General features: G+C 34.1%; 1 protein-coding gene and 1 non-coding gene across 2 annotated transcripts; one reads left to right on the top strand and one right to left on the bottom strand.

Moving 5' to 3' along the window:
* Positions 1-1,205: 1,205 nt before the first annotated feature.
* Positions 1,206-1,384, top strand: LOC125503658. Its single transcript, XR_007281009.1, has one exon. It is a non-coding gene; the product is annotated as a U2 spliceosomal RNA (small nuclear RNA).
* A 762-nt stretch (positions 1,385-2,146) lies between these two features.
* LOC109535672 (advillin) lies at positions 2,147-13,912 on the bottom strand (the record flags this gene model as incomplete). Its single annotated transcript, XM_048664387.1, is given in 13 exon segments — positions 2,147-2,346; positions 2,477-2,671; positions 5,463-5,725; positions 5,785-5,913; positions 5,980-6,216; positions 7,440-7,620; positions 7,696-7,943; positions 8,006-8,228; positions 10,279-10,554; positions 10,608-10,821; positions 10,876-11,075; positions 11,407-11,520; positions 13,817-13,912. Coding segments are annotated over 13 exon segments (2,490 nt in total), but the record flags the coding sequence as incomplete, so codon positions are not given.
* Between the last annotated feature and the right edge of the window lie 1,992 nt (positions 13,913-15,904).

The following is a 15,904-nucleotide window of genomic DNA, read 5'->3' as shown; positions in this document are numbered from 1 at the left end:
TGATAACGCCTGGGCCAGTTTTGCCGTCGGATCAATACTTGCAGTTCGCATATATAATATGACTTCCTTCTCTCTGGTGCTTTGATTTCCCATCTTCTCGCAGCGTCAAAAAGCTTTTGATCTTGTCATCTTCTCCTCCTCATCTTACGATCTCCGACTCTCCAGCCTCTGGCCAACTCAACGCTCAAAGCCGTGGTAAGGAGAAGACTGCGAAGGGACCTGCAGCCATGCGACGTGGCAGCCTACCTTAATGGCAGCATGGTGGACAAATTTGCCAACGAATCTACCAGCATCACCAACACCTGGACCCGCCTGCGGTCTGCCACCCACCGCCTGAGGAGCAAGATCAGTATTGGCTGGGCGATGGACGCATCCAACCAGCTCCAGCTCCAACTTGACGGTGCCACCCTGCCCACAAAGGAAGCGGAAGCCGGCATACCAGCAAAACCGATCAAGGCAAGGTGTTCGAAGTCACCACTACCACCACTCCTCCAAACAATTTTATGAGGACCGGCGACTTCACCCGTTTTGACGAATGGAGATTTATAACCTTGCCTTATTTCCCCCATTGCCCGCCTTAACTGCACCCCACTCAACGGAGCCCGCCGATTTGGGACAACCGATCAGAAGTGTCGCCGCTGTTGCCACGCCAAGGAAACCCTGCCACACGTAGTTAACCACTCCAACCCACACCTCACTGCCATCAGGCATCGCCACAACGCCATTCTAAACCGGATTATAAAGGCATTTAGGCCGCCACCAGATACAACAATCCGTGTTGCACAACCATCCCAGACCTGGGTGACAACGTCCGGCCTGACCTGGTCATCATCAATGAGAAGACCAAGTTGGCAACCATAATCGACATCGCCACTAACCACTTTCAACAACCGGGATACAGCGTGTTTACAAACGCCTTCATTGTCGGGACACTTGGAGGCTGGGACCAATGAGCGCGTCTTCGCCCACTTGGGAATAGGCCGCCACTACTGCCACGCTATGCGACGCCTGATGTGGTCCGATGCCATACGATGAAGCCGCGACATCTACATAGAGCAGATCACAGCTGGAAGCAATATGAAGGTGAACCGCCTGGGTAGCTGACCTCGCCATCAAATTATTCAATGTAACAAATAAGTTCACAGGAGCTGTCCCATCACGGAACACTCCTATTTATCTCTGCTCAGTCACATACATAATTGTAAATATTCGCTGAATAAAAATTTAATCTGTTCCTATCGGCTTTATATCTGAAACGCCCCGCATGCGGGGCTAGTATATTAATCTAATTTTTGGAAATTGACGAAAGTTAGGGGATTGCTCCACCTTTGTCGCGGGTTGGCCTGGTATTGCAGTACCGCCAGGAAAATATGGTACAACAATTGACGGAGTTTTTGTTAGGTATCTATAAAAATTGATTTCAATCAAAAGTGTTCATAGCATATCTCAGTTATCACAAACCCATTGTTTCAATTTTAGAATATGATACGAATTACGATGAGTTAGAGCAAAGTGTACCATAGTAATTTATTATATCCTTCTTGTCATAGTAATTTATATTCAATTATAACTGCATTATATCGTGGGCTTAAAGCTGACCATGTCTAAAATTATTTTTTTGCTAAATGCAGTTTTAAACCGACCCGAAAATTATATAAGAATTACCGAAAATATTTTTGTATTTTATGCTTTAAAATTTGGTCTTTTAATTTTAACCTAAAAAAAATAAGTAATTTTTTAAACCAACCAAACACAAACACGGCAATTTTGGACTTGGGCACTTTTAGCTTGAAGCCCACGATATTGTAAATGTTATTTTACTTGGTGAAAATATTTAGAAAAAAATATATTTATTTCATACTATTAATTATTACAGCCTTGCCCTGCTTGTTGAAGTTTTCACTTCTATCGTGTGGTCTTAAGCACATATTTTTTTTTGAAGACATACTAATTTTCCTCTCAATCCGTGGGCAAAGATTCAGTACTTCAGATAAAGTTCCTACAGGGCGGAAAATGAAACAATGCAAAATTTCTGAAAGTTTGGCATGCTCCCCATTGAGCAAAAAAGTTTCTATGTAAAATAAATAAAACTTAAACACTTATTTGCAAAAATAATTTATTTTTGGAAATAATTGAGTGAAAATAGCAACAGTATGTTGCTATTTTCTTGCTACACGAAATAATACAACATTTATTTAAACATACATTAAAAAGAGATTTGTCAGAATATTTTTAGAACAAACCCACTTTTTTCTTCATTTCCTGTTTTTTCCATCTTGGTAATTTTTCGAATTCAACGTATGTCATGTTAAAAAGCGAAACAAAGTCGTCATGTGTTAGATGCAACTAAAATAAAATGTTTTATAACATTTCATTGTGAAATTAAATTGTATTTTATTATCTAGTGATCTTTAGTATCAAAACAATTGGAAAATATTTGAAATATTAACGTTTGTAGGATTTAAATTAATGTTACCTCTTTGTTAAGGGAGTCAATACTAGCCGGTAATCGATCATTTGGTTCCTTTAAAATATTGATTGGATACTTTTCATAGTGATCAAAATCACCATTGTCGGATGTATTGTTGCGGCTTTGGTGCCCGTTCTGTGGCTTTTGGTCCGTATTTTTTAATTCGATTTCTTGCCGAATCTTGGAAAACGTTCTGTAGTACTGCAATTGAATCATTTAATTATTTATTTTATTAATTATTGGTCATATTGCATGATAATATATATATTATAGAAACGGATTATATCAATGCTGTTTTTATGTCTTCTTATATATTGTTCGATCTATTTTAATGCTTTAAAACATATGGGATATACGAAGAATTGAGGAAAGAAGGTGCTTATTTCGTTTTTAGGTTTATTGGCAGTAAAGAATTTTGTCCTCTACCAGTGCTGTGGCTGCGTCCGGTAACGCATCTTGATAATGGTGGAAGTTCTCCGAAAAATGACAAAATGTACTTCTTTCAATTCGTTATAAAATGCATAAATTGAGTGATTCATTACTCAGCTTAGTGTAAGAAAGTTGAAGTTTGTTCAATCAAATGAAATTTTCTCTTATCATCATTCTACTCATTAGGCCATAGACAAAGGCAAATATTCTCCACAGATCTGATACTTCTGGTAGCCAAACATTCCAGAAAAACTCAACTGTTTCCACATACAATAAACGAACTGTGATTATTAATGGCATTAATGGCCACGGTGTTTTTTTAGTGCGATAGAGTCCATTATTTCCGACGGTGTTGAACTTTCGAAAAATAGTTTCATATAAAAGTTGTTGACGCACAAAGTGCGCACATTTTAAGAATATCCTGTATGGTACAGAGTGTAATGAATTCCATAGCCACCTTACAAAATGTAACAACTTTTTGAAATTTTTAAATAAAACAATTTATAATTTGAAAACGGTTGATTTCACAGCTTAAAGTGTAAATGCAAATTTGTAACTTTGTACATTGTCTATCTAATGATGTATTAATATACAAGTACTTCCATTTGAAAAACAAAAGTTCTTCTACAATGAATTTTTAGATACCATAGTTTTAAGCAAAATTTTACTAAAATGGCGATAATCTGCCAACGTGGCAATTAAGAAAAAACAATTTACGGTGCATATGCAGCGCTTCAAGCTACATTCCATCAGCTAATAAGAAATGGGTAGTTCTATTTAAAAAAATACACGTTGATCTTGCCTCGCTTTTTTGAGACACTCTGTATCATATAAGATATTTTTAAAATGTGTGCACCTTGTGCGTCAACAAGTTTTATATGAAACTATTTTTCGAAAGTCGAAGACATCATCGGAAATAATGCACTCTATCGCACTAAAAAACCACAATCTATATCATCTATTACTACGCTTCAACCTATAAGAAAGGTTATTAAATATAGTAACAATTTCTCTTATTCTGGAACGCATAGCAATACAATTTTAAAAGCTATACATTACATTGCTACATTATTGTTTTTTCATTAAACTAAACGAGGATTTTGAATCGCTTTCAAGTCCATTAGCTGATGACTTTGTTAAAGTAATTAATAAATAATGTGCGTATCATGCGTCGCTTCAAATTTGGGTAGCTGTGCAATCGGGTATATTGCATTAGATGCATTAAGATTTTTATAACAAGTTGGTGAAACAAGATTGGAATGATGTAAATATTTGAACAGAATACATGATTATCATAAGAATCAAGCTACAAAACCTTTTGTTTGGTTTTGTTGGTTTTAACTGCTTTAAAACCAATTTAAAGAACAACCCTGCTATTCTGTAACTCCATTGCTGATTTTACAAATTGGAAAATTTTTCTATAGTTGAATTTTCCGTAGGACATACTTTTAAACATTGTCGAAACGTCTTTGTAGCTTTGATTTCCAGTTCCGTTAACAGTTTGAAATATTTTTCAGTTTTCGCGTGGAATGCTGCTTAATTCATTGCATTCAAAATTTTCTATTTTCATTTCGAAAATTCAAAATAACAATTTGTTTAATTGAGAAATGATTAGTAAACTATTTTACATTATTTCTTGCATTACTGATGAATGCGCATCAATCACATTTTAGTACTAAATTTTATTTCATACTTTCTTTTGAGAATGGTTTTAATTTCTTTTTAGAATCTGTTTAGAATGGTCAGTTTATTGGATTATTCAATAAACAGAACAAATAAATATAAAAACAAAAAATAGAACAAATAAATATATCTTCTTGATTTCCTGGCGGAAATTGAAGTAGTTTAGTCCCAGGAAGTCGAATTTGAATATCAGACATTCAGGTGCAAGATTATGTCAAAATTTCATGTTTTCCGTTACGTTTTTGCTCATTTGTCGGAAGCAAAATGAGAAAGGACGCTGATTTTTACATCATTACACAGAGAACTAAATGGCCTTTTTACAAAGTGATCCATCAATAAGGAAATGTTGGAAGTTTTTTCAGAAAAGTGTTTATTTCAAGAAGTTTCAGATTTGCGTGTTTTTTTTTTGAGTTGCAAAATCGACTCAAACATGATGCTGGTTTTTCGAAAGTTCTCAAGAACCATTTGAGCCACAGAATGCGTTTCGGCATCGTTGGATAAAGAATTGAAAATTCTATTCATACATAACTACACCAAAAAGCGAAATTTAAATATCATACATTGATGAGCAGCTGATCCAGCTTTCGAGTAGTAGAAATAACACCCATGACCCCCCACCCTGGAGCCCTTGATTGAAATGAGCTTACTTTTTTAAAATCTTAATGAGATAATAATAAAAAAAATCTTGTGTGTGCAAAATCAGGTTTGCAAACTCGAGTAATTAACATATTTTAACTGAAACTTGCATAATTTGTTTAAATGAGTTTAAAGTTAAAAAAACCATTAAAAAATGTTCAAGTAGTCACATACATATAGAAATGCATTTAAAATAAGTTTCAATTCATTTATGGAATACGAGTTTTATGGATTGGTTAATCACCTTCCACAGCTTCCTATCCCAGGCGGGAAAAAATCCGATAAATGTGGGCGTTTCTTTCCCTTGCTTGATATGAATAATTGTCATATTCATGTCCCGGTCGGAAGGATCATTTTGTAAATATTGCAAGGCTGTTTGTATGCTTAGTCTTTGGTCTTCTCTAGTACTTAGTTTGCCTATCCATATGTAAAGGGCATAGCTGGTATCTAATAACATCACATTCTCCGGCAATAAGTCTTTTTGTTGGAAAAATAAAATTTCCGTCACTAAAATTAAGAAAATGAAATGTCGGCTACCACGATATTGATTTTGGTCGTTGTATTACCACTAAACTTCTTAGATGAATTGCAAAAAAATAATCGAGGTGGTCTGATGTCGAAATCGTTACGCACCATTTGTGATTGGTAACTTCCAGGACCCCCCAAAAATGTAAAGAAATCGCTCTTTTCTTTGCCTAAAATGCAAACATAATCTGTTGAAAATAAAGATAATTCAGTGAATATAATAAACAAAAAAATACCTTCAAGCAACAGTTCAAAGTCTTTTCCAGCAAAACCTTTGGCCATTTCCCTTTGATCACCGGTTGAGTAGTTTCCACACCAAACGTAATATTTCTTTCCTCGTCTGAATACGAAGCAGGAATTTGAATTCAAGGAAGATACTGCAGAATCAACTTGCTCTGCCTTTGCACTGTATGTTGTAGATCCAAATACTTGTAAAAGGTACTGATTGGGATTTTTCAAGTTCATTCCAGAATCTTGAATAATAGTTGAATATGAGTGAATTTATGTTTGTATAAAACTGATGGAAATGTTTAAGTGATGGTGAACCAAATAGAAGAAACAAGACGCATACGAAACAAATATATTTCGGGAGCCAGACAATGAAAGCCCTCAGCAGTGCTTCCATTTCGTTTTTGGTTGAGTGCATAAAATGTTATAATCATGTTATTTTCAGGAAAACTTGCAAGTTTGAACATTTTCAGACTTGCAAGACAGGCAAAACAGAGCGTATTTCTTAAAGTACAACGGCCGCAACATTCAATTAACACTGTTTGGTACTGAAAACTCCGGTTCAGAAAATCTGCAAAATTTTGGGAATAATTTTTCAAGTATTAATAATAAAAAATCCGGAGCAAATATATATTTTTTGTCAATTCGGACCCTTTGTGAAAAATACCAAGTACTTTCCATTGCCACAAAACCGTCTTCAAACAACTTCAATCGCGCGACTGTTTGTGTAAGTACAAGAATTAGGCACAAAAACAAATTCCTTCAAACTTAGCGAGAGTTTATGCACAGTGACAAGAGAGCGGAATATGAAAAATTCTCAAACGCTTCTAGATGCTCAAGGAAAATTTTCAAATATGGATTTCGATAAGAGTACGATAAGAGATAAGAGGAACTCTTTTATAAAAAGTTCTTCTAATCAGGAGTCAAGTTGTGCGATAGAAAAATAACACTTGTAATTATTGTAATTACAGTTAAAATAACTATCGAATTTTGAATCTTCAAAACTGGATTTGCTCCCTTCAATAAATAAGTAAAGTAAAATGCGTGATGCCGTTTTGGTTCGCTATAAATAGTAAAAATACTATCAAAATTTTATTTTCCAAAAATAACCGTCTTACAAGACTTTATCTACAACATTTCACATAAAAATAATTTTTTTCCAATGAATTACAACGAAACTACGAAAAAGGTCTTAAAATATTGATTTTGCAAATTTACCTTGTAGTTTGTAGTTTATTGATGAAGACTATTTCTATAAAATTACAACGCGATTTACAATTACAATTAAAATCACAACAAATTAAAAAAAAAACGTATCTCGCATGATTGGTTCATTCAGATCAACTGACCCTTAACTGAGTTAAAAAGTTTGCTTCATAACAGCAAATCTTTATTTTCTGCATTATAAGTAAAAACTTGATAATTATGAGAAAATTGTACAGCTACCCGTAGTGTTTCGCATAATTACCGTCAAAATCTACGCCTTTTCCTTTAAATATGGTCAATTTTCCTTTGAATAGTTGTAAAAAGTGGGCAGTTTCTCGTCCTTGAATTATTCTGCATTGAAAACCCAACTGACCGAGTTCATCATCGATTTCTGTCAGTTTTGATGTTGTAATATTAATTTCCTCTTGGGAGGCGTATGATCCCTGAAATATGTATATTTTAATGGATTAGGTTTTAATGAATGAGGTTTTCAAATGCAAAGTGCATAATCTACATACAATCCAACAGTATAATAAATGCTTCTCTTCATTGGAGGTGTGATAACTGTATAAAGTAATGTAACAATCGCCTGAGAAAAAACATCCATGTCTTTCCTTGGGCACTTCAACTATTCTCGTATTTTTTATTCGCCATAAGGTCATTCCTCCCGATCCATCGTCAATAAGTTGAGTTTCTGCAGCCAGACTGGGTCGATCTTCCATAATAATCGGGTCAAACTTTGATATCAACAGGGGCGTTTTGGCAACTGAAATATTAAATCAATTTTTAAATTATGATGGTTTATGCTCCGGTAATACTTATACAAACCTTTGCCTTTCGGTAGCTCGGTTTTCCATAGCTTAAATAAGACTTTGAATTCGATGGGTTCCAAACCATCTACCACTCTCGTCACTTTGGTGTTTCCCGGATATTTTTTCTTCTTCACAAAACCTCGAGCGTTTCTAAGAGCTTCATTTTTTTCTTTTTCGTTAACACGTTTTCCCACCCACACCCATATACCATTTATTTCTTGATCGACAATGTATACATCCTGCAAAAAATGCTGTTTTTTAAATGTTTCTAGTACTACTTTTAGTAATTATTACGCCAACTTTTTACTATAACAAGTATTTGCTCATGCGCGATTTGGTTTCATGTAAAAAAATTATTAGTTGAAAAATGATTTAATTACATATATGCAGAGCGATTCACGGTCTATGGCGTATTAGACGCTTAAGGAGAATCCGATGCACGATCTATCTGCAAATTTGTACAACAAAGTAATCGGATATTCTCTACTTTTATTAATATATAAAATATTTTACAAGTACAAATTTTACTGTTTCAACGTATTTGTAAAAATCGCTATGAAATGTCATAATAGTTAAAGATTTTGCGATTCTTCAAACTTGTTGTCAGCTCCTATGCACTTTTTATGCAGTTTAGATTCAATTATTAACAAAATGGAGAGCAACAATTAGTTTAACGAAGTTTTAATGAAACTGTTTATTCCTTACGGACAATGTGACCGTAACCAAACTATTGCAATGACATGCAGAACTTTCAACCAATTGTTTCCTAATTTAAAGCAATTAAACACGGAAGAATTTTGTCAACTATGGCACCAAACTGAAAGCTGAACCGAAGTTACCAAAACCTGTAATTTCTGATGAAGACAACATTGTAAATGTTTTAGCATACTTCCATGCATATCCTGAAGCTTCGATTCGAAGTGCCGCAAATTATTTGGACTAGTCTAGAGTGCCATTCAAAGAATCCTGAATTCAGAAAATGCCAAACTAGAAGAGTTTCGCACATGTTGGTTCCAATTGGATAAAGCACTGGCTCATTGCGATCAGGAAGTAACCAGGGAGCTCTTCGAATTGTTTCATGTCCGCTGGTTTAGACGCTTTGGACCAATGGGACTGGCCTGCGAGATCTCCCGATCTGGCTCCACTGATTTTTTTCTTGTGGGATAAATTAAAAGAAAATGTTTAGAAGGCCCCGTTCAACAGCATAGTGGAATTGCGCCGTCGAATGCATTGGAGAACTGGATGTTGATGAGTTACAGACGGCCACAAACTTCTCTGTAAATGTACGAATTTTGAAGAGCTTGGCAAGTACTGGGCGTAATTTAGAACATGTATTGTAAATGTTCAGTTACAGTTTATTAGGCATATTTTTGGAATCGTCAGTTATGCGTTCGCTTACTTTGTTTCAATCCCGTTTTATGTCGTAAATAATTAAATTATTTTATATTCACGCACACTTATTTGCATTCATTTGCTTTAAATTAGGATACATTTCGTTGAATTTTCTTCCTGTTCTTGCAACAATTTAATTACATTGCGCTTGAAAAATAAATAGTTTCATTAAAACTTTGAATAATTGTCTCTCTCCATTTTGCTAATAATCAAATCTAAACTGTATAAAAAGCGCAGTTTGAAGAATCGCGAAATCTTCAACTATTATGAAATTTCATGGGACTATTTTGTCAAATACGTCGAAATAATCGAATATTTGCAAAAATCCATTTATTTCGGAAATTTGATACTTTAGGTATAGAAACGTAAATATCGTTGCATAAGAAATTTAATGGTCTTTCCGTATTTGGACCAATATACAGGGTGTTCTATTTGGAAAAATGTAATTGGAGCAGTTTAGATCTCTGGCCAAAATATCAGTATTTTCAAGACATCTTGTATAATTTGGAACAAACGGAGGCTCAAGCCTAAGGTATTCCCATCCAAATGCCAAAATTTTCAATTTCCAGATGTCTAAATCGCGTTGAAATACAAGATTCCTTGGGGGTATGGTTTGATTAAAACCATACCAAATGTTTTATTACAACCAAAATGAATTAACAAATTTAATGTTAATTCATTTTCATCAATCAGATGTGTAAAGCCAATCCAAGCGTTCATTAATATACAAAGTTGTATGTACTTTTCGATATAAGCGGCAACCTGGCGTCGCTGAAAATATTTTAGACCCCGATAGATCATATCCGGAGGTCTATTCGGTCTTCATCGAGTTCTCCTTAAACGTCTCATACGCCATCGACTGTATATCACCTTGTATATATAAAAAGTTATACCTACATCTGAATTTAAATCCGTACAATTTAAAGGTCCGCTTCTAACTTCAGCCACTCTATATTTTCCATTGTTTTCGGAACATTTGTACAATCGCAAATTGTACTTTGGGTTTCCAGCTTCTCCATTTTCATTCCCATTATCTGGCAGAACAACTCGTTTTTCTAATGGCAAATACTTGCTGAATTGTTTCTGAATGTCCGAATCGATTGTTTTCTCGTAACCATCATCGACAAAAACCACGTTTGAAATCTTGTATTGGTCTTTCATTTCTTGAGATATCTGAATTAATAATAATTTAGTGACTCTTGTATTTTCAAATCATTGGTACATACTATAGTGGCATGACGTTTCTCTTCCACATTAGCTGCTCTACCAACCCAGACGAAAACTGTTTGCGGAGCTTTTATGATGAAAACATCCGAACTTCTAAAGTTTTCCCAAGACACACTGTTCATTTCAATAAGGGCAGGAGTACACTTCCCTTTCACTCTGTACAATTTTGGCAGTTGCTTGTTCCCATTTTGGATGATTGCGGGCTTCAAAATTCTAAACAGGTCACTAATGTAAATATTTGATTAATCAAAGCTTATTTCTTGTTACCTATAACCAGTTTTAAAGTAGCTTAAAAATCTGTCGCTTTCATTTTCTTGAGTTTCTCGGTGTTGAGTTGTGGAGCAATTCAACATGCTATCTAATTCGACAGTTTTATAAGCTGCTACTCCGGATTTTTCAGGGGTAGTATTTTGCCCAAGCCAGAAGTGTATATGGTACTCGATTTCTTTGCCTTTAATGTCTCTAGTCTATAAAATAATATCCATGCATTTAATTTATAATGGTGATTTATGGAGCAAAGATCATCAGCAAGATCGCGTATTTACATGCGCCTATTAGATTTAGGAGGAAAATTTCAGTTTTAAAGTTCTGTTTTTTCTTTCAATCAATGGTTTTACTTGCTAACCTTACAAATGATTTCATAAAATTATTGTTTGCTTTTAATTTTTAAAGTTTGGAAGCGCAATAAGTACATTTAAATTTAGTTTCTGATGCAGTACTAAATGTTGGTATTTATATTCTCATGTCTATACTTCAGATTGAAGAAATATGTGTTCACTTTGTATTCTTAATACTTACTACAGAGTCAATTCCAGATGACTGTCCATATTGCGATGCTGCATAAATAATGTAGGACTCGGTATCGTAAAACGTACCATATTGATCTTTTGTAAGGGCAAGAACGTTCATGTTCTGCAAAACATGAGAAATTCCTAGTGTTAAAATTAATATCCATTGATTTATCCCACGATCAATGTGATTTTCATACTCAAGCTCCAATTTAATCAAAGGATATATTTTATCCTGGTTGTACAGCGTACAAAACTAAATCTTGCATTTACAAATTCTACACAATTTGTCTGATTGGAATTAAAAATGCAGCAATATTTCTGAATGCCTACACTAGATTTCCCATGTACAAAATTCTACAAATATTCCATATACATTTCATGAATATGTATAGACGTTCGCAACTCTATCGCATCCATCAAGATTGGTTTTAACGTTGTTGTTTAAGTTAATGGAGCATTTTAATACGTTGGTAACAACACTTTTGTTGTAATAAAAAAGTTGAAAATTGATGCAGCTTATTTTTTTGCAAATGTGTGTGGTACAACGTATATTATATTCAATTTTAGAAATTTTTTGGAACTTGTTAAGAATTTAGCTGATCAACATGTATGTGCCTTCTAAATCACATTTGCATGGCTCGATTAAAACCGACAAATTTTTATTTTCAATTGTTACTAGATCTTTAGATAAACTCTGTCCTAAGATTGAGAAAGAAATAGAGGAAAAGAGAAAACTGTATTACATTTACTTATCTCAAAAAACCGAGAATGCCAGATAAAATTTCAAGTGCGCACAACCGATGGTAAGAAGAATGATTAGTGATAAGGAAAATGTAGCACGAATCCAAAAGTGGCAGAAAATAGACTCTTATTTAGGAGGTCGAAGAAGTACCGAAAGTTGGAAGACGATAAAATAAATTAGAAAAGAAACGACCAGAGGTAACTTGTAGTTACGATGTTGGAATCATCAAAGGCTAGGGGAAGAAAACCCCGATCAAAAATGTCCTGGTTCTCCAGGTTGGGGCTGGGACATGCTACTAACTCTCTGGTACTCGGCAAAAACAGTGCTAAAAAATCCAATGAAATGCCTCGGAATGGAAAGAAAAACCCAAGAAGACTCAAGCAACAAAAAAAAAAACAATCAATGATTTTTGGTACATGGAACGTGCAAGGAATAAGTCGAAAMAKTACAYTGMARGTAGTACCTMGCASKARGATCAGWACCAWKGMAAAGRTMTGAMMTCTTAGGACAKTASGAYCATTTTTATAGTGGARTTGCYAASGAAAASATGCACAAACTGAAGTGTCCATTTTGATCAACAAAAAATTTAGAAAATTTATTASCAACTGGGAAGCTATAAAGCACAGGAAAATACACAAATACACCTGGACGAAACCTTCCCAAAATTTCAAATCAGTAATTGACTACCTTGTWACTAAACGAAAGATAAAACGAAAGTTATTTTTCCAAATAAAACACWTAGTTCTTTCTTAAGTCATTTATGCTACATTCAGATAATTTTGAAAATGGCTAAGACAATTCCCGCTTTAWAAACAACATTTTCGTAAAAAATTCACACAAAATTTCTTATTGATACTAAATTTCGATTAATCAAGACTAAACAAATATTTACAGATATACATCATACTTTTCGCATTCGTCATTTTTACATCCAGTTTTACTTTTACAATTTCACATAGATCACACAAACTTCAAAAAAACTTTCATATATTTCGAGCGTTAAAAAAGTTTAATAAATATGGTTTGGATAACTTACATCAAATAAAAAGTACAAACGTTTATACACTGTGTATAAATACTGATACTGTAAATGTACAGAGAGTACATTTACAGTTTTCCGTTTTTCTGAAAGTAATGTTATTTTTATGCTCTGATTCCTTTGAATTATTGTGACCGATTTGGACTAAATTGGTCGATAGTCGATGCGCCACGACTTTCATTTCAATGTTCATTTGGTTTGGAAACTAAATAAACATTTGAATAATTTATATATCATATTATACCGATTGAAATATCTGAGTAGCGTCAGTGCAAAAAGTTACTTAATGATAATCTTAAGGAACTCTTAACATCTTTCGTAGTCTCAAGGAAACATGATTCTTTTGCCATTAAATTTTGAGAAATGCAACGGCAAATTTTTTTAACAAGCAAACAAACTCTTACGTCATTATTATTTTATTTTCTTAATGTCTTAACTATGCTTTTGATTAGCGAAAATTAAGATTGGACACGCGGAGTTGAACATAAGATATACACGAATCAAAACAACATTGTTGGAATATATGGGCTTTACTGAATCGGGGGTTAAAAATAAATTAATGATATAAACTACATTTGAATATCAATTCTACTAGGATATAATTCTTAATCAATCAATGATAGTCACTATACTTACTTCTACCCTCCAAATAAGAAAGTCGGCAAAATTTTTGTTAATCTTCTTAAAAGCAACATCAATATTTCCTTGAGAGTCGCCAGTGATTCCGTCATCCTGAAACCAAATTTAATATATTGTGACTATTCAAGCGTCAGTTGCAAACGAAGTTCCATTAGAGAATAGTATTGGGTGTGCATTATTTTATTTCTAATTTATATTAAATTTAATCAAACGAGTTTTTTTCTTTCATTTGTACTTTCATTATTGGATATTCTATACATATACTGCTGCTCATAGGATATGAAAGCTAGTTTATTTAAATATCAGCTGAAATTTCGGGGGTCTATTGCGGATATTGGTTTTAAGATGGTTTTATATTGGAAGTTCAAAGTCTTGTATGGTTATGAAAGGAGACCAATCAATATAAATTCATAATATTAGGTATTAACATATTTCTATAAATACGATCTATCTATAATTGTAGTCTAATTGTAATTTATTAATTGTTCCATACTAGACCATAGCTGATCTTTTCACTAACACTTGATTAAAAATTGATCCGTACGTCTGTTCCATCATGTGGGAATGAATTAATAGTATAACAATATTTTAATCGACTATTGTTATTATTGTAGCGCTTTCTATAAGTATAGGTACCGATTTCTTTCTGGTTTAATTGTTTTCCTTTCTAGTTATACTTTTATAAAACCAAAGCTGTAAAATTAACTTCTTCTTGAGATATTAGCAAATTTTATTCAGAATTAAAGATTTTTGTTTGCCATTAGATGCCATTATTGCAGATTGTGCATTCTTGAAATAAACCGCAAAACTGCGAAACCTAAAATGTGTAATAAAACATGCCATGCCGACCGTGCATGCTCAAGATTACAACGCTAAGAGCTTTTTGATATATGACCGTTTTCATACACTTCACGTTTAAGCGTAACATTGTAAAAATTTCAGGAATTTTATAATATGATTAGAGATCCTGATCAACTAGTTCATCGACTTTCATTTTAATATTTTTATACTACATGTATTCAATTTGAAACTCGGTCTAGATCATCTGATTTCCAATCCGTGTTTCTTTAAAAATAACGTTCATAATTTAAGCTCAATATTGAGAGTCAGCCCGCTTAAAGCTCAATGAGCTCCGCATGGAAGCTATTTCCAATTATAATAATTGAATTGTCGTTTATATTGTATTCATTTTCGCACATAGGTTGCTAGAATAAATATGCATATCGATTAACCGCTCTTCTCCACCAGTTCGCTCTCTTTCTGTAGCTCTCACAACCCAGGATGCGTCTTGGCTGACTCAACAATTTCCCTCCGCAGGGCCTTGTTCATCATTAGCTTTTCTGCTTGCTGCTGATGTTAAGTTGTCTCTCCACCATAGTGGTGGTCGTCCTAATGGTCTTCTACCCGTCGGGGCCTGCTTCCATACTAATTTGACAACTCTTCCGTTTTGCTGTCTTTTGACATGGCTCAACTGAATCTTTCCGCTTTAATTATTTTCACAATGTCCGGTTGATCATATAGTTGTTATAGATCCTTGTTTTTCTTATTACGACATTGTTGTGTGGTTTCACCCCTTGTGGGTCCGTATATACTCCGTAGGATTTTCCTCTCTGCAATCCTCGGTCTGTTCTCGTTCTGTTTCGTCATGTCCAAGTCTCTCAGGCGTACGTCATAATCGGTCTTACAATGGAATGGTATAATCTTATTTTAATAGTCTGAGATACATTTTTGGATTTTATTACTTTCCGTAATGCAAAATAGCAGCTATCGGCACTTTGTATTCTGAGGTTAATTTCCTTGGTCATGTTATTGTCTGACGTGGTAGTGGCAGCCAGATATTTAAATTCATGGACTCTTTCGAAGTTGTATTGGTCCACCGTCACATTTTGCCCTATTCGATCCCTTCGGTCCGTTCTTGATGTGGCCATGCACTTGGTTTTACCCTCATATGTTTTTATGCCCACACTTTCCGCTGCAGATTAATATTTATAAATTCTTCTTTAACGTTCACAATATTTCCAATGATGTTTATATCATCTGGGGACCCCAATTTCTGAAAAGAGGAGTCTTTGTTTTTGCGTCCCT

Source organism: Dendroctonus ponderosae, unplaced genomic scaffold, assembly GCF_020466585.1.
Source record: "Dendroctonus ponderosae isolate FM_Combo_2020 unplaced genomic scaffold, Dpon_F_20191213v2 Dpon_F_20191213_219, whole genome shotgun sequence".
NCBI lineage: Eukaryota > Metazoa > Arthropoda > Insecta > Coleoptera > Curculionidae > Dendroctonus > Dendroctonus ponderosae.
Note: the sequence above shows the minus strand (reverse complement) of the source record. Positions and strands in the feature narration are given on the sequence as shown.